The sequence below is a fragment of the Heptranchias perlo genome, chromosome 11 (genome assembly GCF_035084215.1).
Source record: "Heptranchias perlo isolate sHepPer1 chromosome 11, sHepPer1.hap1, whole genome shotgun sequence".
Classification (NCBI taxonomy): domain Eukaryota; kingdom Metazoa; phylum Chordata; class Chondrichthyes; order Hexanchiformes; family Hexanchidae; genus Heptranchias; species Heptranchias perlo.
The window spans coordinates 54,215,492-54,237,132 of NC_090335.1; the positions used below are offsets into that span (position 1 = coordinate 54,215,492).

At 42.2% G+C, this 21,641-nt stretch overlaps 1 protein-coding gene across 2 annotated transcripts in view; it reads right to left on the bottom strand.

Annotated features, from left to right (window-relative positions):
- The window catches only part of LOC137327351 (tapasin-related protein-like), an 85,910-nt gene that overhangs the window by 28,934 nt on the left and 35,335 nt on the right, over positions 1-21,641 (bottom strand). For both annotated transcript variants that reach the window (XM_067993055.1, XM_067993056.1), the window contains exon 2: positions 1,037-1,115. In XM_067993055.1, coding sequence (XP_067849156.1) covers positions 1,037-1,100 — 64 coding nt within the window. In that variant the 5' untranslated portion in view covers positions 1,101-1,115. The remainder of the gene's footprint in view (positions 1-1,036; positions 1,116-21,641) is intronic.

Below are 21,641 nucleotides of genomic sequence, written 5' to 3' on the forward strand. Positions count from 1 at the left end.
AAACTTTTAAATTGACCTTAAACAGTTGAAGCAATATGCACTAGATTTAAAGAGATTAACCCTTCAACTCCCACACCTGACAGAAACTTAGAAATTTAAACTTTTAAATTGACCTTAAACAGTTGAAGCAATATGCACTAGATTTAAAGAGATCAACCCTTCAACTCCCACACCTGACAGAAACTTAGAAATTTAAACTTTTAAATTGACCTTAAACAGTTGAAGCAATATGCACTAGATTTAAAGAGATCAACCCTTCAACTCCCACACGTACCGAACTCTCAGCACACTGTGTAATATCCGCACACCGTGCAGTCCGCACTGACAGGCCCCTGTATTTCTACATTAACTGTATACAATCTCCTATCAGCATTGAATATATTCTCTGATAAATGTAAAGCTTTGTTAGTAGTTTGTGATTCAGTGGGAACCAGGGGGTTAATTGGGTCGGTATAAAGACCAATGTGAATCTTTTCCCCTGAAAGGAGGAAAAACTGTCTGGATGTATTGATGATTTAATACTTCCCAGCACCAATCTGTTGAAAGAAATCTGTGCAAAGCCATTTCGAAAGTTTTAAAATTTAATAACCTCCTTTCTTCAAATCATTGCTTACCCTTGCATGATTTTTAAAATGTTTTTCTTGTTCTCAGCTCATTATTTTCATTGTTTTGTCCCTCATAGAGCCTGCCTTTCTTTGCAGTCTCTGCTGCCTTCCCTGCCCTCTCCTTATTTACACTCCATATGATACACAATAAAAATGGGCTTTGCTACTCGTGTTACTGGAAAGAAAGAAAGAACTTGCATTCATATAGACATGAATACAAAGCTGATTTTGAATACATGGCATTTTAACGTTATTTGCAACTAATACCTGTGGTAGAGCCCATTTCTATGCAGTGATTTGTAAAGTTAAAGCAAGACACATTTTTGTTTGCCAGTAGGCAAAAGCAACATTTTTCTTTTCTTTGTCATCCCAATGCAATTAATAATGACTGCAGTTACTTTTGCCTGTTGTTAGATTTGAATTAGTCTTACCTGCAATTAGAAAGAAGTGAAGCAAAACACAAAGTTTGATCCCCTGTGCTCCCAGAAGTAACATTTCATTTGTCTCATTCTGAAGATAGGAGAATAGAAATCAGTAACTTTGACGAAAAAGGAAATACTTTGTTAGTATGTTAGGACAATATCATTTACAACAACTTACACCCATAACGTAAAGAAATGTTCCAAGGCACTTCACAAGTAGATGTAAGAAAAATGGACACCAAGCCAGAAAGGGAAACATTCAGATGGATGACTGAAAGCTTGGTTAAAGAAACGGGTCTTGAAAAGGTTTTCAAAGGTAGAGAGAGGTAGAGATGCAGTGAGCTTTAGCGAGAGATTCCAAAGATTAAGAGCGAAGCAACTGAAGGCTTTGGGGTGAAGAGGGGATGCACAGTAAGCTGGAGTCAGAGGAACTAAATGTTGAGGAGATTTTTACCAGTGTTTTCAGGATAACATTTCAAAATTCATCCATTTCTCCATGAAACCAGAAACCAGTAACCTTGAAGAGAAACAGGGGAGTTCTCCCGGTGTCCTGGCTAATTTTTATCCCTCAACCAACATCACTAACTAAAACAGATTATCTGGTCATTATTTCATTGCTGTTTGTGGGACCTTGCTGTGCACAAATTGACTGCTGCGTTTCCCTACGTTACAATAGTGACTACACTTCAAAAGTACTTCATTGGCTGTAAAGCGCTTTTGGGATGCCCTGAGGTCGTGAAAGATGCTATATAAATGCAATTTCTTTTTGGTCATGGTACATTCACTTATTCACTGTAGATACCGACAGGTAATCTTACTTATTTTGTTTTTGTAGTTTATTGTTTTATTCCCTCATTTTCTCTCTTTTGAAGTCTCCTTAAATCACATATCTGTGACTGAGGAGGTACAGAGCTGTTAGGAACATAGGAACAGGAGTAGGCCATTCAGCCCCTTGTGCCTGCTCCGCCATTTCATAAGATCATGGCTGATCTGTGATCTAACTCCATATACCTGCCTTTGGCCCATATCCCTTAATACCTTTAGTTGCCAAAAAGCTATCTATCTCACATTTAAATTTAGCAATTGAGCTAGTATCAATTGCCGTTTGTGGAAGAGAGTTCCAAACTTCTACCACTCTTTGTGAATAGAAATGTTTTCTAATCTCACTCCTGAAAGGTCTGGCTCTAATTTTTAGATTGTGTCCCCTACTCCTAGAATCCCCAACCAGCGGAAATAATTTCTATCTATCCACCCTATCTGCTCCCCTTAATATCTTATAAACTTTGATCAGATCACCCCTTAACCTTCGAAACTCTAGAGAATACAACCCCAATTTGTGTAATCTCTCCTCGTAACTTAACCCTTAAAGTCCGGCTATCATTCTAGTACGCTACGCTCCACTCCCTCCAAGGCCAATATGTCCTTCTGAAGGTGCGGTGCCCAGAACTGCTCACAGTACTCCAGGTGCGGTCTAACCAGGGTTTGTATAGCTGCACCATAACTTCTGCCCCCTTGTACTCTAGTCCTCTAGATATAAAGACCAGCTTTCCATTAGCCTTATTGATTATTTTCTGCACCTGTTCATGACACTTCAATGATCTATGTACCTGAATCCCTAAGTCCCTTTGGACATCCACTGTTTTTAACTTTTTACCATTTAGAAAGTACTCTGTTCTATCCTTTTTTGATCCAAAGTGGATGACCTCATATTTGTCTACATTGAATTCCATTTGCCACAGTTTTGCCCATTCACCTAATCTATAATATCGCTTTGTAATTTTATGTTTTCATCTGCACTGCTTACAATGCCACCAATCTTTGTGTCATCGGCAAACTTAGATATGAGACTTTCTATGCCTTCATCTACGTCGTTAATAAATATTGTGAATAATTGAGGCCCCAAGACAGATCCCTACGGGACTCCACTAGTCACATCCTGCCAATGTGAATACTTACCCATTATCCCAACTCTCTGTCACCTTTCGCTCAGCCAATTTCCAACCTGCAGCCCCAGGCCCTATGTCCTAGCCATTCAGCTGCAAAACCCAGTCCTATTTGCACTTTTTTTCTTTTTTATACTGATTTGAATTTTGTGGACTGGAGGTTTGAAAAGGGCTGTTTTTCACATTATTGGCTCTTTGTTGGATAAAATATAAATTAGAACACCGGGATTTGTTCATATCGGCAACTTGAGGAATGTGCAAGTAAATGGGAATGGATTCAAATTTTATGTAGCAGATTTTCCTTTTCAGCACCTGGACATAAGAGTTTGGCGGGGCGGAAACATTTATCACAAACTGAGGCACAAGCTGCTAATGATTTTCCATCCATTCATTTTAATAGATGGAAAATGACGGACAGCTTGTACCCAGCTTTGAGATTAGAGCTTCTGCCGCACCAAGCTCTTATGCCTGGGCACTAAAGAGAAAATTTGCCTTTATATGTGGCCTCAAGGTTACATGATATGCACCTATGTGGGCCATGAAGAAAAAAGCTTGGACACCCCTATTTGAGGCCTTTTCCCACCACTGGCCACTGGGAGGTGTGTCGAAGCAGTCCTGGTAACCGCCCCTCTGATTTTCCCTCCCCCTCTGTGAGGCAAGACCTGATCTTTGCTCAGCATCCCTCTATTTGCAGGGAACCACAGACGTATACCTAAATCTTGCCCCCACCTTAATGCACCAGCTTGCAACCCACTATGGTCAATCCCAGCAAAGAGCCCACTGTCCCATTTCAAACTACCTTAATTTTTCTAAAGCAACAAGACGCAAGTTACCTGCTGCTAATTCTCATAAAATTACATAGAAATTAAAATATGGTGTCAGGCCTATTGGCTCAAACATCAGTGTTGGTGTTTATCCTGTATATGACCAGTAGTCCTAATGTCATGTGCCTAGGCTGTTCTCATATCCCTTTATTCCTCTTTTCTTTGACCACCTTTCTAACCTTTCCCTAAATGTTGACATGGTCTCTGCTTCAATCACTAACTGCATTCCATGGCCACACAACTCTGTGTAAAAAAGTTTCTCTTGCCCTCTGTCCTAATCTCTTACATTTAATCTTATATTACATAGAATTACATAGAATTTACAGCACAGAAACAGGTCATTTGGCCCAACTGGTCTATGCCGGCGTTTATGCTCCACACGAGCCTCCTCCCATCCTTCTTCATCTAACCCTATCACCATGTCCTTCTATTAAATCCAATAAATTCCTCCCCTTGGCTTATTTTTTGCTTCCTTTGTACTTATAGTATTTTATTCTCTTCTTCTATTGAACAGATGCAAAGTATTCATTTAACAAGTCTGCCATTTCCTTGTTGCCCATTATAGTCTCCCCTACATCTGTCTTTAATGGGCCCATGTTACCCCTTACCACTCTTTCTCCTAATGTTAGGTTTGATATCCTTTGCATGTTGTTTTTCATTTTCCCATTTTGCACCTCTTATTACTTTCTTTGTATCCCTTTGTTTTCTTTATAGCTCTTTCAGTCCACTGGATTAGTACTTCCTTGTATTTGTGTAAGCCTTATTTTTTAGCTTGATACTGTCTATTACCTAATTTTGTCTTTTAAAAAGCATTTGGACAGTTACATGGGTAAGATGGGTATAGAGGGATATGGGCCAAGTGCAGGCAATTGGGACTAGCTTAGTGGTATAAACTGGGCGACATGGACATGTTGGGCCGAAGGGCCTGTTTCCATGTTGTAAACTTCTATGATTCTATGATTCTATGATTTGTTAACCATGGTTGCTTCACTACACAAATGGAGCATTTGCCTTTTAGGGATATATACTGGTTTTGTATTGTACCACATATTTCTTTCAATACTTCCCATTGTTTGTCTGTAGACTGACTCATTAACAGTTCATCCCAGTTTACTGTGGCCAATTTATTTTTCATTCCTTCAAAGTTTGCCTTACTTTAATTTAAAACCTTGGTTTGTGACTTGCTCTTGTCTCTCTCAAACCTAATATCAAATTCAATCATGTTACGGTCAGTATTCGCAAGATTTTCCCTCACCATCAGATCCATGTCCCCTCATTCTAGAGCCATCAATCAATGGAAACAGTCTGTTTCTATCTACCCTGTCCCACCCCTTCATCATTTTAAACAGCTCTGAAGTATTTGTATCTCATTCTACCTTGACACTGGCACACCCAAGGAAGATCAGGCACCTGAGAGTTCAGTTTAGCCCAGCAGGTTGTATAACCAGGATACTAGAAGGCTGCCCCCATGGTATAGCGTACAGGGATACAAATCCTGCTCCTGTAATTCCTGGTGTATCCCAACAGCGCATATTAAAAAATTGTGTAATCCCAGCCCACAATTTTCTGTCCATCTGAAAAGTTTACCCCATAGAGACAATATTAAAATATTCTAGTTTCTCTGTACTTCTTTTGACACATGAGCAATTTGAAGTACATTTTACAGAAACCAGTTTTCCTGGTTGAACAGGATTTTTCATTTTTGTTTTCTGACTATCTACATTCCTGGATTTAAGGTGGAGATTTTAAAGGTTTCGTTTTTTTCAGGTCACACACTCAAGCAATATGAGTTAACACTGAAGTAGGATCTAAGTTGGATATTTGGGGGTACAAGTTAACTGATAACCTGAAGTACCCTGAACTGGACCATGCAAATAATAACGATAATAAGCAAATATTTCAAAGTGGTAAATGTGGCCTGATTTATCTCAGTTTGATATTGGCATGTCCTTATATATAAAAAAAAAGCTCCACTGGGCATGCTTGTTGGCATTTTCTCGGTTGTAACTTGAGATTGCCTGCTGCCATGACAAACAAACCACAATAAAAGTTGGCTTATAAGGGTGAATTTTGCACGGCTCTGCCGCTGGTGTGAAGCCTCACTCAACAGGATCATTGATCGGAGAATTTGGTGAGGAGGTCAACAGTCCATATTCCAAGTGCTCCCAATTTTCCAGTGATTAGTTTTAATCATTCAAAAATTAGGGGCATCACAAATCAGCTCCATGCCTGATTCTCCAATCCGCATTCCGGGAGTGCAGCCTTTTAAAATTGACCTTGTAGTTTCTAGTGACCAATCTCCATGGGGCGGGGGGGGGGGTGGTTAGTGGGTTTCATTCAGTCAAATTCACTCCAAGGTTACACAGTATGAAATTACAACCAAGTCAATCACTTGGTAATCTGATATCTGATCTGTAGTATTCTAGGACACTGTTATTGCTTGCCTAGCCAGCAGGACATGGAGGGATTAGACCTATCACTAAGGGCTGGGATTCCTCCCACTCAGTTCCAGCTAATTCTACAAGACAATGCCCTAATGGGTAAGTGACCCCAGTTTAACAAGCAATGAAAAGCTTACCAGTGCTCTGTCCTGGTTAACTGCACAGTATCCAGTCACAATGAGGGGGGTCCCTAACTTATGGATTTTGCCAACCTGCTCCTAGGCTTTCCAGATTTAGGTAAGTGAGGTGTCCCTACATGGAGAGGGTCTGCTCTCCATATCAGCCTAATGGAATCTCTGCTTACATGGATTTCTCAAGTATGGTGATGGGTTTCGGCACATCAGACAGTTGGCTGACCAAACAATTTTAAAAAACGTATCTACTGTGATTTGGGCTTATAAGTGGCAAGTAACATTCGCGCCAGATAAGTGCCAGGCAATGACCATCTCCAACAAGAGAGAGTCTAACCAACTCCCCTTCACATTCAACGGCATTACCATCGCCGAATCCCCCACCATCAACATCATGGGGGACACCATTGACCAGAAACTTAACTGGACCAGCCATATAAATACCGTGGCTACGAGAGCAGGTCAGAGGCTGGGTATTCTGCGGCGAGTGACTCACCTCCTGACTCCCCAAAGCCTTTCCACCATCTACAAGGCACAAGTCAGGAGTGAGATGGAATACTCTCCACTTGCTTGGATGAGTGCAGCTCCAACAACACTCAAGAAGCTCGACACCATCCAAGATAAAGCAGCCCGCTTAATTGGCACCCCATCCACCATCCTAAACATTCACTCCCTTCACCACCGGTGCACTGTGGCTGCAGTGTGTACCATCCACAGGATGCACTGCAGCAACTCACCAAGGCTTCTTCGACAGCACCTCCCAAACCCGCGACCTCTACCATCTAGAAGGACAAGATCAACAGGCACATGGGAACAACACCACCTGCACGTTCCCCTCCAAGTCACACACCATCCCGACTTGGAAATGTATCGCCGTTCCTTCATTGTCGCTGGGTCAAAATCCTGGAACTCCCTTCCTAACAGCACTGTGGGAGAACCGTCACCACACGGACTGCAGCGGTTCAAGAAGGCGGCTCACCACCACCTTCTCGAGGGCAATTAGGGATGGGCAATAAATGCTGGCCTCGCCAGCGACGCCCACATCCCATGAACGAATAATAGAAAAAAAGTGGAAGCTCTGATCCCTGTTGGTTTACAATGATTCTGCTTTCAATAACTGTTAGCCATTGATTGATTGATATAGTGGGAGGGGGGATGCATCCATGTTTCTTGCTGGTCTGGGATGACTCATTTGTCAACCAGTCAGATCTTCAGAATTGGTTTCACAAATTTTATGAATCCTAAGGCCAAATTTTTGAGAATATTGACAGAACTGGGAAAGCCACATTTGCTCAAATTTATAGTGTGATTCTGCTCCTATAACAAAACTCATCGAGCTATAAGTTGGGCCATGTAGCGCCCATTTTGTAGGTGCTACACGGCCTCCGAAGGACCCAAAATGGTGTCCGCAATGCGCACGCACACTTCTAGCTTGATGTGCACTGGATGCCATCTTGGTAAAGGTGTTGGCACCCGCGCAGATAATGAACGTTGGCAGCATGTAAAGTAGGGAGAATATGCGGTAGATCAGTGTGAAACGCTGATTTAAAGGGACAGATACGATTTTCCAACTCAATGCTCCAGCCAACGCACTGTCTTAATCTTGCAAAGCTGAGCAGGTCATAAATAGCATGGAGGACCCCCCACCAGCGCTATTTAAAGGGATCATGCAGGATTTACAGGTTATTTGCTGGATTATTGCTTCTGGCTGCTGATGCATTTGTACCTGTTTTTGCAGGTCTCCTGTACTTAAATACTAGGACTAGGGGGCATAGCCTAAAAATTAGAGCCAGGACTTGCAGGAGTGAAGTTAGGAAACGCTTCTACATGCAAAGGGTGGGAAAAGTTTGAAACCCTCTCCTGCAAACGGCAGTTGATGCTAGCTCAATTGTTCATTTTAAATCGGAGATTGATAGATTTCTGTGAACCAAAGGTAATAAAGGATATGGGGCTAAGTTGGGTATATGGAATTAGGTCACAGATCAGCCATGATATTGAATGGCGGAACAGACTCGAGGAGCTAAATGGCCTAGTCCTGTTCCTATCTTCCTATGATCCTATAATAAAGTTTCAATACACTATAGGGAGTGGCCTGGCTACTGACAAGCAACAGCTGGCAGAGTGGCAGGAATGGCATCATCCTGAGAGAGGACAGCAGGTTCATGTTCCATGGAGCCACTGCCACTTGCTGTCTCCCGTTAGGTGCCACCTTCTCCTGCAAGAAAGCGGGACGTGTGTCAGTGAGTGACCTGCAGGATGTTTGGGTGATGTGTCTATCATGGTTGAATAACTGCTAGTGTGAGTGACCTGTGAGTTGTGTGGCTTGCAACAGTGGTAATGTGTGAGGGTGAGAAGAAGCATCTGATTGGAAGAGTTGAGTAATGATTGAAAGAATTTGTTGGTATGTGGGTGATGGGGGTGTAGTGTGTGGAGCAGTGGATGCGGCTAGTGGTGCAGTTGGTAGGATATGCCACTTGATAATTGAACTCACTCACCTTCACCACTCGTGTCAAGGCATTGAACTTCTTCCTGCACTGCATCTATGTGCTATGGTGCTATGTGTCAGGCATTGACTTCGTCCCCTACTGCCTCCCACTGCCTCTTGAGCATATGTCTGGAGGGCCTCTTGCCCCTCTGAGGATATAGGATGCTCCTCCTTCTGTCCACCTCTTGCACCAAGGCCTCTAGTGCATCATCAGAGAACTTTGGTGCATGCTCTCTCGCAGGCCTGGTACAAACTCAGATCGGCAGATTGGTGAGGTCTGGCGTGCAGATTGGAGGATGTGGTTTTTTAATAGTGCACAACCTTTATTCAATGTTCTAACATAACTCAACAGTGTAAACATAGGGACGGGACCTGCATCTGTGTTTACGTGTGCGATGTCTGATTTCCGTTCGGACTCCGTGTGGACCGGGATCTTATATTTTGCAAATAAGAGGTGCAGGCTGCCTTTAAGAAGTGCAGGCTGCTTTTAAGAGGTGCAGGCTACCTTTAAGAGGTACAGGATGCCTTTAAGAGGTGCAAGCAACTCACACGATATCCAGACCCCTCCCCTGCTGGTGAGAAGCCATTCAACAGCCTGGCTGCCCGCAGATATCAGGTAAATGACTAAGCAGCACGAATTTCACGTGCACGAGTTAATCGCGCACCGCGACTCCCACGACTGGTTTTGGAGGTTATCCAATTTATCCCCCATTGGCTCAAAACATAACCCTGTCACCTGGCGGCTGATAGTCAGTACTACAGCAATATTACCTCTGGTGAAAAAGAGCATTGATTTCCTCGTGGCTGGAGGAGTTGGAGCATGAAAGAAATAATGAGAACGAGTGGATTTCCTTGCAGGTCCTAGTATCAATATAAGATATATTTCAACTAATTATGTTACTAACCAGAAAAAAAATAGATTTGAAGGCAATGAAAATAGCTTGCGATGATTTTTCTCACTAGGATGTCCCTCACTGTTTGTCAGCTCAACAAGTAACACTGAATTTAAGAGTGCCCCCTGCTAAACATATCTGGGGCCTATTTTTGTCTGCCTAATGCTCTATATGCTCAAATTACTGGGAGAAATTAGGAGCGGGGACCCATATCACTGGATTTCTGCCCTGTTTATACTTGATGCACATTTCCTTGGAACTACAGGGTGGAGCTGTGTGTATTTAAATGGTATACAGCTGCCCTACATAGACTCCAACTCACCTAGAACTCTGCTACTTGCTAACTTTCTTGCACAAATTCCCATTCATCTATTACCCCTACAGTTGCCAACTTCTATTGGCTCCCCTTTCCTCAGCATACTGACTTCAAGATCCTCATCCTCATTTACAAATCCCTCCATGGTCTTGCTCCTCCCAACCTGTGCAATCTCCTCCAGCCCTACATCCCTGCTCACACCCTCTGCCCTACAGTAGCATACTATATATTTTACCCTCCCTCTGGTGGCAGAGTTTTCATCCCTGCAGTCTGGAACTCTCTTGCTAAATCCCTCTGCCTTGCTACATCTCTCCCCATTTGCAAAAAGCCTACCATTTGATAGCACCTTTGGCAAACTCCCCTAATTCTCTCCTACTCCTTTTCACCTCTGACCTACAACTGTGAAGTGCCTTGGGAGACTATTGCTATAATAAAGGCACTAAATAAATGTAAGCTGTTGTTATTGGGTCTCAAACCCTCCTGTTATGATTCAGATGATATTCAAATATTATATCTCATGTCCATTGAAAATGACTGCTTCCACAGGCAAACCAACAATTCCTATTAACTAAAGTGTGACCCCATGCACAAAGTAATCTAGGAGATAGGGTGAACAATAACCCCATTTACCATCAATATATATGCTAGTCACAGAATCTCCTGATCTATCCGACTGATGGACAAACAACACTCTGACTGACCAAATATCACAGGCTAGAAATTATTGCTTAGATTTTCCAAGGTTTTTATCATTCATTTTTGGCTGGTATTTTGGTGGGTGAGTGTGGGAAATGCAGTGGGGAGCTGTTCAGCAAGCTCCCTAACTTCCACCACCATCTCTGGGATTTCCCCACCAGAAATAATGGTGGACGGTGCAAACTATATTTGGATGGGCATATTAATATTAAATGTCAATGATGGAAACACGTCATCCAATGTATTTTCTGTAATTAATACCTTAGTACTGCATTCCTGGTGTCCAGCGTTTCTAAGGCAGGAGGATTTAAAATTGAAAGGGTATCAAAGACCGTGTGATTGCACCGTGAAGTATACCAATTAAATTTGTTTCTTCGGATGGCGCTGCCAGCCACACTACACAGCGACAAGTGCTGCAGGGATTTCCTTCCCCTCTATCCCAAAGAACCGGAAGTACCACTATAAGTGCACCACAATTATCATAAATATCTCTGCCTCCAGAAAATTTGCTGGGGTCAGGGCAGAGTGATATAGGTTCGAGGGGCTGAATGGCCCACTCACGTTGCTATGGTGGAAAATTGCAGCCAGAGCGTCCATGATTTTGCGGTCCTGCCAACTGTGTGCAAGGCCCCGCTGGCAACAAGGGATCAGAATTTCCCCATCAGCTAGGAACAGTTGGTAGCAATCTCGCATTTGTGTCAGAAGGTTGCGGATTCAAACCCCACTCCGGAACTTGAGAATATAATCTAGGCTGACACTTCAGTGCAGTACTGAGGGAGTGCTGCAATGTCAGAGGTGCTCTCTTTCAGATGAAATGTTAAACCAAGGCCCCATTTGCCTGTTCAGGTTGACGTAAAATATCCCATGGAACTATATGAAGAAGAACAAATAGTTCTCCCTGTGTTATGGCCAACATTCCTCCCTTAACCAATACCATCAAAACAGATGTATTGGTCATTCATTCATTTGCTGTTTGTGGGACCTTGTGCACAAATTGGCTGTGTAACAACAATGACTGCTCTTCTTAAAGCAATTCATTGATTGTAAAGCACTTTGGCATATCCTGAGGATGTGAAAAGCATTATTATAGATGCAATTTATTTCTTAGATTTCAATAAGAGAACACTTGAATTCTCAATTGTACTTTAAACCCATTTCAAAATTAAAAAGTCTCAAAATTTTAACAATTCTTGTAACCTGGGGCACACGTCTGCAAGGAGAAGATTTATAGGGCTAGTTTCAGGAATCCGCACTACTGGTGGGAAGCCTCGCCCACTGGCTGTACATATCAGGAAATTGAAGGCGTGCTGCCCACGATTTTCCATCCATCAATTTTAATGTGGGGAAAATTACAGTCGCACAACTACAATTTCCCGATAAGCGCATCTGGAAGGCTTCCTTGATGCGCACATTTATAAAATTGGCCCTTGTATATGAACTCAGGTATTTACAGTGTTTCCACTAGCTCAAGGTTCAACTGTCTGGCTAAGCAGAGATTCATGAAAGAAACCTTGCCACAGGACACAATTATACTCCGTCTTTACTTTGCAGTCCAAACTAGTATAAAGTATAAGCGAATACAGTCGTCAATCACAAGTAGGTTTCAAATGCACTCAGTCTGCCTGATAGGCTGATTCTCAACCTTGAAGAAAATGGTCTTGAGGTTGTGGTGCACATATTTGGAAAGGCCAGCTTACTAACATGATTATAATATGCTCTTTGTGTCTTTTTCACATCTGCACGACACGCTTTGGTAGCAGGTGGACAGGGAATCTACAGCAGCTCTTAAAAGACTGCTGCTCAATTCTTCTCTCATACAGGCTTTTGTGGCAGTTTGTGCTCAGGAGGACTGCTATGCACCAGGACCAAGTCCCAGGTCTGCCCCCTCAGCTCTGGATGTGCTACTGGGGAAGCTGCTGCAGAGGAATTTTTGAGGCAAAGGGGAACCCTCCAAACAAAGGCACTGTGCAGGGAATGTGGCAGGAGGTGGCCAAGAGAGTCAGTGCTGTCTCTCACGCAGCATGTTTCTATGACCTGGGGGATCTTTGAGCCTAACAATTGTTTAGCAGTCCACCTACATAGAGGCATCTAGTGTTAATATTCTGCAACCCTTGAATATCACCTATATCACCATGGGTCAAGTAAATGGAACACAGTGTAGAATATGAAGAGGTGTAGCTGATGACTGGTAAAACTGAAATTTCCCCATATTCCAGCCCACACAGGATGTTTGTCACAGTTATCAAAATGCAGATCTTCACACCATCCTGTTCAATATACCCTTCACACATTACAAATTCCATGTTTTGTTAATACTAATTGTACAGTATTCAGAAATATTTTTAGATACGTGTAGCTAAAGTCGGAACTGTGGCTGAGGTTAATGCAGCTTATTTGGTATGCAGTATAGGATAGCAGCTAAATTCTTAAATTGTGCACTTTGCAAAAAAGTGTGAAACTTTGCACACTGACACTTTACCAGATGTTGACCGGTTGTAGATATGCTGCTATCACAAAGTGCAAACTATGACATGTACTGCATATCAAATAGCTGTGGGTGCTACAATCCGACAGATTGATCATTATTTATTTAATTTTTATAATCTTACCAACTATGGGAGCTAACTGCCCTGATAATGTCTTTGCAGTTTCGGACTAACAACTCGCTGAAGAGGAGCCGACAGGTAAGTTTGTGTTTATTTTTGTGGGGCTGGGAAGAGCAGGAGTATTCCTTTGGGCTCCATAAAGCCAGCCTGGGCCGCTGCTGCTCCGGGAGACACCCCCCACCCCCACCCCACCGCCCCCCGAGATCGCCCTCCTAAAGTTTTCTTTAGTAGAAGATTACTACAAGAACGAGAACTAAAGAACAAAGAAAACTAGAACTAATCTGAACTGGACCTCTTTTAAAACTTCTTTTTAGTGTCAATGCACCACCTTATATTTTCTTGATTTTCAAAGAAGCCCCCTCAAATAAATTGACCTATCTGAAGTGTGTCTCTGTAAAAGATGGAAAGTGCATTCTCTGATAGAGTGAGAGAGCGAGAGAAAGGTGACAGAAGTAAGATTGTACGGCCTAGAATTTGATTCGAGCCAGCAGGCCAGCCTGACTTGGGCATAGAAAATGATGCCTGAGCTGGAACAGGTAGGCCTGAGGTCCACCCGATAATGGGCCTTCGGCTGCAAACACCCGCTGGGCATCCCCAGGCAGCTTGTCAGTGGAGACCATTTGAATTTCGGGCTACTGCGTTGTCAGCAGTGGCCCTCGAGTATGTCTTGGAAGAGGGGGGGTAAGCAATCAAAAGCAAAGAGAGCAACCGGGAGATGGGGGGAAAGTGATCGGCTGGGGGGTGAGCAGTGGCCAGCAGCAGCCCTTGGTTTTAATGTGCGGCCGGGAGGAGCACTCCTTCACCTCCCAGCTCCACATTCACGTAAATAGGTCCCTTTAAGAGTTGCCAGTTAGGCTGCATAGCTGATCGAGCTGTGTTCAGGGCAAACAAATTTGGTAAATTGACATTAAACAGGCGTTAGGCCCTTTATTTGCATATGCAAAGAGTCTAACGCTGGTTTCAGGCACGGGCCCTGAATGCCACTTTTAATGCCTATACCAATATGGCAGGCTGAGTACTTCCTTCTCAGCATGCTGACTGTCATATTGGATGCTTTTGAGTCCGCTTTACATCGGTAAAACGGTGCAGCATCATCAAATTTCTAGGCCTATGGCTGTACTAACCACATACAGGGTAGATATAAATGTGCCACTTGGATGTATAAGTATTCCTCAGATCAAGGGAGATGAGATTTAAACAAGCTACTCCAGATACAGTTACCAGCAAGTAAGGTGGAACTACCCAGGAGCAAAGGGTTCAAGAGGAATGGATAACATCTCTACTAATGGAGGCTCATCATCCTGACATCCCAGAAGGCCTACACATCATCCCACGGAAAGGCGAGAAACCAACTCAACCATGTAGCCCCTAAGCACAAAGTTGTATAAGTTCTGGAAACATCGCTAACTGCAATCATATAGACTTTACTCTGTCAAATAAACTGACTATTTAATGCTGTCTAAGGAGTCTTATCCTAAATTAATTACCAATTTATATTAATTTCAGACACTGATCTCAAGTGCAAATTGATAATCAGCAAACTAGTTAATGCTGAATTACTGTGATACAACTTAACTGCCTTTTTAACTTATAGAATCGTTATAGCCCATCGAGCCTGTGCTGGCTCTTTGTAAGTGCAATCCAGTTAGTCCCATTCCCCCACTCTTTCCCCATAGCCCTGCAAAGCTTTTCCCTTCAAATATTTATCCAATTCCTTTTTGAAGCCATGATTGAATCTGCATCCCAGATCATAACTACTCACTGCTTAAAAAAGCTTTTCCTCACGTCGCCTGTGGTTCTTTAGCCAAACACCTTAAATCTGTGTCCCCTGGTTCTCGACCATTCCGCCAATGGGAACAGTTTCTCTATTTACTTTATCTAAACTCGTCATGATTTTGAACACTTCTATTAAATCTCCTCTCAACCTTCACTGTTCGAAGGAGAATAACCCCAGCTTCTCCAGTCCATCCACGTAACTGAAGTCCCTCGTCCCTGGAACCATTCTAGTAAATCTTTTCTGCACCCTCTCTAAGGCCACCACATCCTTCCTAAAATGTGGTGCCCTGAATTGGACACAATACTCCAGTTGTGGCCAAACCAGTGTTTTATAAAGGTTCAACATAACTTCCTTGCTTTTGTACTCCACACCTCTATTTATAAAGCCCAGGATCCAGTATCCTTTTTTAACCGCTTTCTCAACCTGTCCTGCCACCTTCAAACATTTGTGCACATATACCCCCAGGTTTCTCTGTTCCTGCAGCCCTTTTAGAATTGTACCATTGCCTCTCCTCGTTCTTCCTGCCAAAATGTATCACTTTGCGCTTCTCTGCATTAAATTTCATCTGCCATGTGTCTGTCCATTCCACCAGCCTGCCTATATCCTCTTAAAGTCTATTACTATCCTCTCTGTTATTCATTTTGTTAGTTAACCCTATCTAGTAATTATTGGCATGCTCAATGTTTAGATTTAAGATGCTGCTAATTATGATTTTGAGGTTAATAGACAATTGTTAGTGCATGATTTGCTGTCTGACTTCTTCTTTGATGATTTGGCAAGAAAGGGTAACTAACTCACTTGTGTGTCAGTTTCTGTGTATCTTGGAGGTTGGTAGGATAAATGCACACTGGTTGATGTAAGACAGTTCATCAAACCAAATTTAGGCATCATTCACTCCTAGGTGTAGACTGGGTGGAAAACACCAGACAGGTCCTTGATGAGGAGTTAAGGTGAAGGGGTTAAGGATTTGTCTAGTGCTTTGATAAATATTTGTTGGGATACCGATCCAGGGTTCTTACAATTTGCAGGCAAAAAGTAAGTTCCATCTTCACTAGTTCATGAAGCTAACAACTTGCAGACATAAATGGTGCTAAATCAATATTTAGTAGTCATGGATCAGCAATTTTATTTAACATTCATAGTTACCTATTCATAAGAAACTGCATTCATTTCTTTCTTAAGCCTCCTGCAAATCCTAGGGTTGTAGAAATCAGTCAATTTGGGAGGGGAGGCCCAAGCACTAAGCTGCATAAGTGACTGCCAAATTGAACTCAAGCAAGAAAGAACTTGCATTTATATAGTACCTTTAATGTCCTCAGGACACCCCGGATTCTTGCACTTCAAACAAATTACTTTTTGAAATGCATTAGGCAAATGCAGCAGGCGAATTGTACACAGCCACGTCCCACAAATAGAAAATGAGATAACTAATCTGGTGTTGGATGAGGGATAAATGTTGGCCAGAACAACTTGCTGTTTTTCTTTGAATAGTGCCATAGGATTTTACATCCAGCAGAACAGGCAGAGTCTCGGTTTAATGTCTCATCCAAAAGCAATCTCTCAGTACCGCACTGAAGCATCGGCCTAGTTTCATTGGCTCAAGTCAAACCCACAACCTCCTGCTTCAGAGGTCAGAGTGTTACCACTGGGTGAACTGACACTGTTGGTATCTCTCCGTATTTGTTTTATTTATGAACCTCAGGATAGATTTTTGTGTATTAGTGTAAAGTACAATTTTATCAGGCTCAAATTCTGAAATACGTTTTTACTTCTATTGATGTTTTATACAAATTCTTGAGATTTGGAATCATTATTCTCTTGAAAACTAAATCCTCATTTCATTGCCCTTAATCTCCTTACCACATCTAGTTGTGGCCTTTGCAACTAGTATTCGCTAGCATACAATCAAGGAGAGTCAACATGGATTTATGAAGGGGAAATCGTGTCTGACAAATTTATTAGAGTTCTTTGAAGAAGTAACCGGCAGGGTGGATAAAGGGGAACAAATGGATGCAGTATATTTGGATTTCCAAAAGGCATTCAATAAGGTGCCACATAAAAGATTACTGCACAAGATAAGAGCTTATGGTGTTGGGGGTAATATACTGGCATAGATAGAGGATTGGTTAACTAACAGAAAACAAAGAGTCGGGATAAAAGGGTCATTTTCAAAATGGCAATCTGTAACTAGTGGGGTGCCGCAGGGCTCAGTGCTGGGGCCTCAACTATTTACAATATATATCAATGACTGGGATGAAGGAACAGAGTGTCTTGTGGCCAAATTTGCTGATGATACAAAGATAGGTGGAAAAGCAAGTTGCGATGAGGACATAAAGTGTCTGCAAAGGGATATTGACAGGTTAAGCGAATGGGCAAAAATTTGGCAGATCGAGTATAATGCGGGAAAATGTGAAGTCATCCACTTTGGGAGGAAAAATAAAAAAGCAAAATATTATTTGAATGGAGAAATACTATAAAATGCTGCAGTACAGAGGGATCTGGGTGTCCTCGTACATGAAACACAAAAAGTCAACATACAGGTGCAGCAGGTAATCCAGAAGGCAAACGGAATATTGGCCTTTATTTCTAGGGGGATGGAGTATAAAAGCAGGGAAGTCATGCTACAACTGTACAGGATGCTGGTGAGACCACACCCGGAGTACTGCATACAGTACTGGTGCCCTTATTTAAGGAAGGACATATTTGCATTGGACGCAGTTCAGAGAAGGTTCACTAGGTTGATTCCAGGTATGGAAGGGTTGTCTTATGAGGAAAGATTGAACAGGTTGGGTCTATACTCATTGGAGTTTAGAAGAATGAGAGGAGATCTTATTGAAACATACAAGATTCTGAGGGGACTCGATAGGGTAGATGCTGAGAGGATGTTACCCCTCATGGGGGAATCTAAAACTAGGGGACACAGTCTCAGAATAAGGGGTTGCCCGTTTAAGATGGAAATGAGGAGGAATTTCTTCTCCCAGAGGATTGTGAATCTTTGGAATTCTTTACCCCAAAAAACTCTGGAGGCTGAGTCATTGAATACATTCAAGGCTGAGTTAGACAAATTTTTGATCAGCAAAGGATCAAAGGATATGGGGAAAAGGCAGGAAAATGGACTTGAGGTAAAAATCAGATCAGCCATGATCTCATTGAATGGCAGAGCAGGCTCGAGGGGCCAAATGGCCTACTCCTGCTCCTTTCTCTTATGGTCTTATGGTCTTAACATGAGTGAATTAACAATTGGCAATTTATTTTGCATTTACCTATATCCAAAGCAGCAAATTGTTTAGTTTTTACCTTCCCTCCCTATCTATTTTGATCCTTAAACTTGTTAAATTGCATTTCATCAATTATTTCTGTAAGTTTGCACACACATGTTACACATTAGATCCCGGTAACTATAGGGCTGATGCTCCAATCAACTGCTCCAGACGAAGAGCAGTGCTGGTCGAGAAATCACGTACCAGCAGCACTTGATTCCCTAGCCATCTAAATTAATGAATGGAAAATCAGAGACTGCAGACCTACAGTATCCTAACCATGCTCATTGTGAGCACTGCTCTTCACTGGGAGCACTCAATTGGGGAATCAGCTTCATAGTTCTTTAAACAAATTACTCTAGATTCTTTGACATATCTCGGGGTTTGATGTGTCTGAGCTCCAAAATCACTGTGGTGTCTCTCTACTTCTCTGTCTGAAGCAAACGTTTGCAGTTGCCCCTTCCCCTTGAGTTACAGAGGGAAAAACTGGACACAACAATTTGACATTTTTCCAAGTGAGACATAAAATAGATTCACGGTGATCAGCTTTCCCTCCATCTCTTGAGTTTCTTTATAGAGCTACCAAAATATACTAGCATTTTAATCTATAGAGACTTAGGGGCAGTATTAACCTAACCCGCCCATCATTGAAGTCAATGGAGGGTAATATCGGGCCGGGTGTAAAACCAGTGTTCCACCAATCCCGTGGGCTTCCCGCCCAGCAAGTTAGGTTAAAATTGCCCCCATTATGTCAACATAATAAATTCAAACTCTTTGCATTTCATAGAATCATAGAATCATAGAAGTTACAACATGGAAACAGGCCCTTCGGCCCGACATGTCCATGTCGCCCAGTTTATACCACTAAGCTAGTCCCAATTGCCTGCACTTGGCCCATATCCCTCTATACCCATCTTACCCATGTAACTGTCCAAATGCTTTTTAAAAGACAAAATTGTACCCGCCTCTACTACTGCCTCTGGCAGCTCGTTCCAGACACTCACCACCCTTTGAGTGAAAATATTGCCCCTCTGGACCCTTTTGTATCTCTCCCCTCTCACCTTAAATCTGTGCCCCCTCGTTATAGACTCCCCTACCTTTGGGAAAAGATTTTGACTATCGACCTTATCTATGCCCCTCATTATTTTATAGACTTCTATAAGATCACTCCTTAACCTCCTACTCTCCAGGGAAAAAAGTCCCAGTCTGTCTAACCTCTCCCTGTAAGTCAAACCATCAAGTCCCGGTAGCATCCTAGTAAATCTTTTCTGCACTCTTTCTAGTTTAATAATATCCTTTCTATAATAGGGTGACCAGAACTGTACACAGTATTCCAAGTGTGGCCTCACCAATGCCCTGTACAACTTCAACAAGACATCCCAACTCCTGCATTCAATGTTCTGACCAATGAAACCAAGCATGCTGAATGCCTTCTTCACCACCCTATCCACCTGTGACTCCACTTTCAAGGAGCTATGAATCTGTACTCCCAGATCTCTTTGTTCTATAACTCTCCCCAACGCCCTACCATTAACGGAGTAGATCCTGGCCCGATTCGATCTACCAAAATGCATCACCTCACATTTATCTAAATTAAACTCCATCTGCCATTCCTCGGCCCACTGACTTCTTTTTAAAGTTTAAATTTATGTATGCATGCATTGGAAAGACAGAAATACTATTTTTTAATTAGTTAGAATGTATCAGCATTAGACAAATGTACTTTATTTTATCAAGAAGATTAGACAATCCCATCAACAGGAAAGGAGTTACAACAGTGGAATCAACTGCTAAATTGAAGTATCACAAGATCTATGTACAAACCAGATGCACTATCTCTGCTACCCAATAGGTATGCCTTCCTGTTATCTAAATGCTTTAAAAAAACAGTGAGACAGTGCTGGCCCACCCATCACCGTCCTCAGATATGGAAGTGAGCAGTTGAAATACAGAGCCCTCAACTGACAGTCAAAGAGGAGACCTTTGTGAAGCATCCCTGTGTAGTCTCAGAATTTGAGTACAAGAGACCAGATGATAACATACTGCAGGAAAGATCAGCAGTTATTTGTGAAATTTAACAAGCTAAATGAACACATTTACTTCCATCCAAGTCTCAAATTTTCCAGACGTTGTGCAAATTTCCTATGATCCATTTAACCACAGCATTCATGTAACTTGCATTGTTTTGATCAGAGAATAGCACCATATAAATAAACAACAACAACAATCATTTATACAGTTGGATGATACCAGAACTGAGAGGTTATACCTATCAGGAAAGATTGAACAGGCTGGGGCTCTTTTCTCTAGAAAAGAGAAGACTGAGGGGTGACCTGATAGAGGTCTTTAAGATTATGAAAGGGTTTGATAGGGTAGACGTAGAAGACATTTCCACTTGCGGGGGAGACCAGAACTAGGGGCCATAAATATAAGATAGTCACTCATAAATCCAATAGGGAATTCAGGAAAAACTTCTTTACCCACAGAGTGGTTAGAATGCGGAACTCGCTACCACAAGGAGTAGTTGAGGCGAATAGCATAGATGCATTTAAGGAGAAGCTGGATAAACACATAAGGGAGAAAGGAATAGAAGGATATGTTGATGGGGTTAAATGAAGAAGGGAGGGAGGAGGTTCCTGTGGAGCATAAACACCGGCATAGACCTGTTGGGCTAAATGGCCTGTTTCTGTGCTGTACATTCTTTGTAATTCAATGTAATCTTCCTCATGTAAAATAATATCTGAAAATGGTTTACAAGACAGAGAGGTGGACATTGAGTAGGAAAAAAAGGAACTCGTTGCCCGGGGGAGAGGGAGGTGAGGCCGAAGACATGGTTAGGGGAATGAGTTTTTAAGAGGCTTTTGAAAGCAGGAAGGGAGGTAGCAAAGCAAATGTCTTTGGTAGAGAATTCCAGAGTACAGAAGTGAATTGACTGAAAGATCAACCTCAAATGATGGAATAGAGGGAGCAGGGGAATAAGCCGCAATCTGGAACCAGAGGAATGTACAATGTGGGCTGAGGTACATGGCTGATGAATATCAGTCGGAGGGTGGAACAAAATCGCACGGTAGATATCCAAGAATGATCTGAAAATAATCTTCTAATCATCAATTGAACTCTCTCCAACTGTTCCAATCATCATTTTTCTTCAATAATTTGACTGTTGTTTCTCCTCAATTTATCTTCTTATGTGTAAATTACTAAATTTTCCTAGAATAACAACCCACTCCAGATCCCTTGAG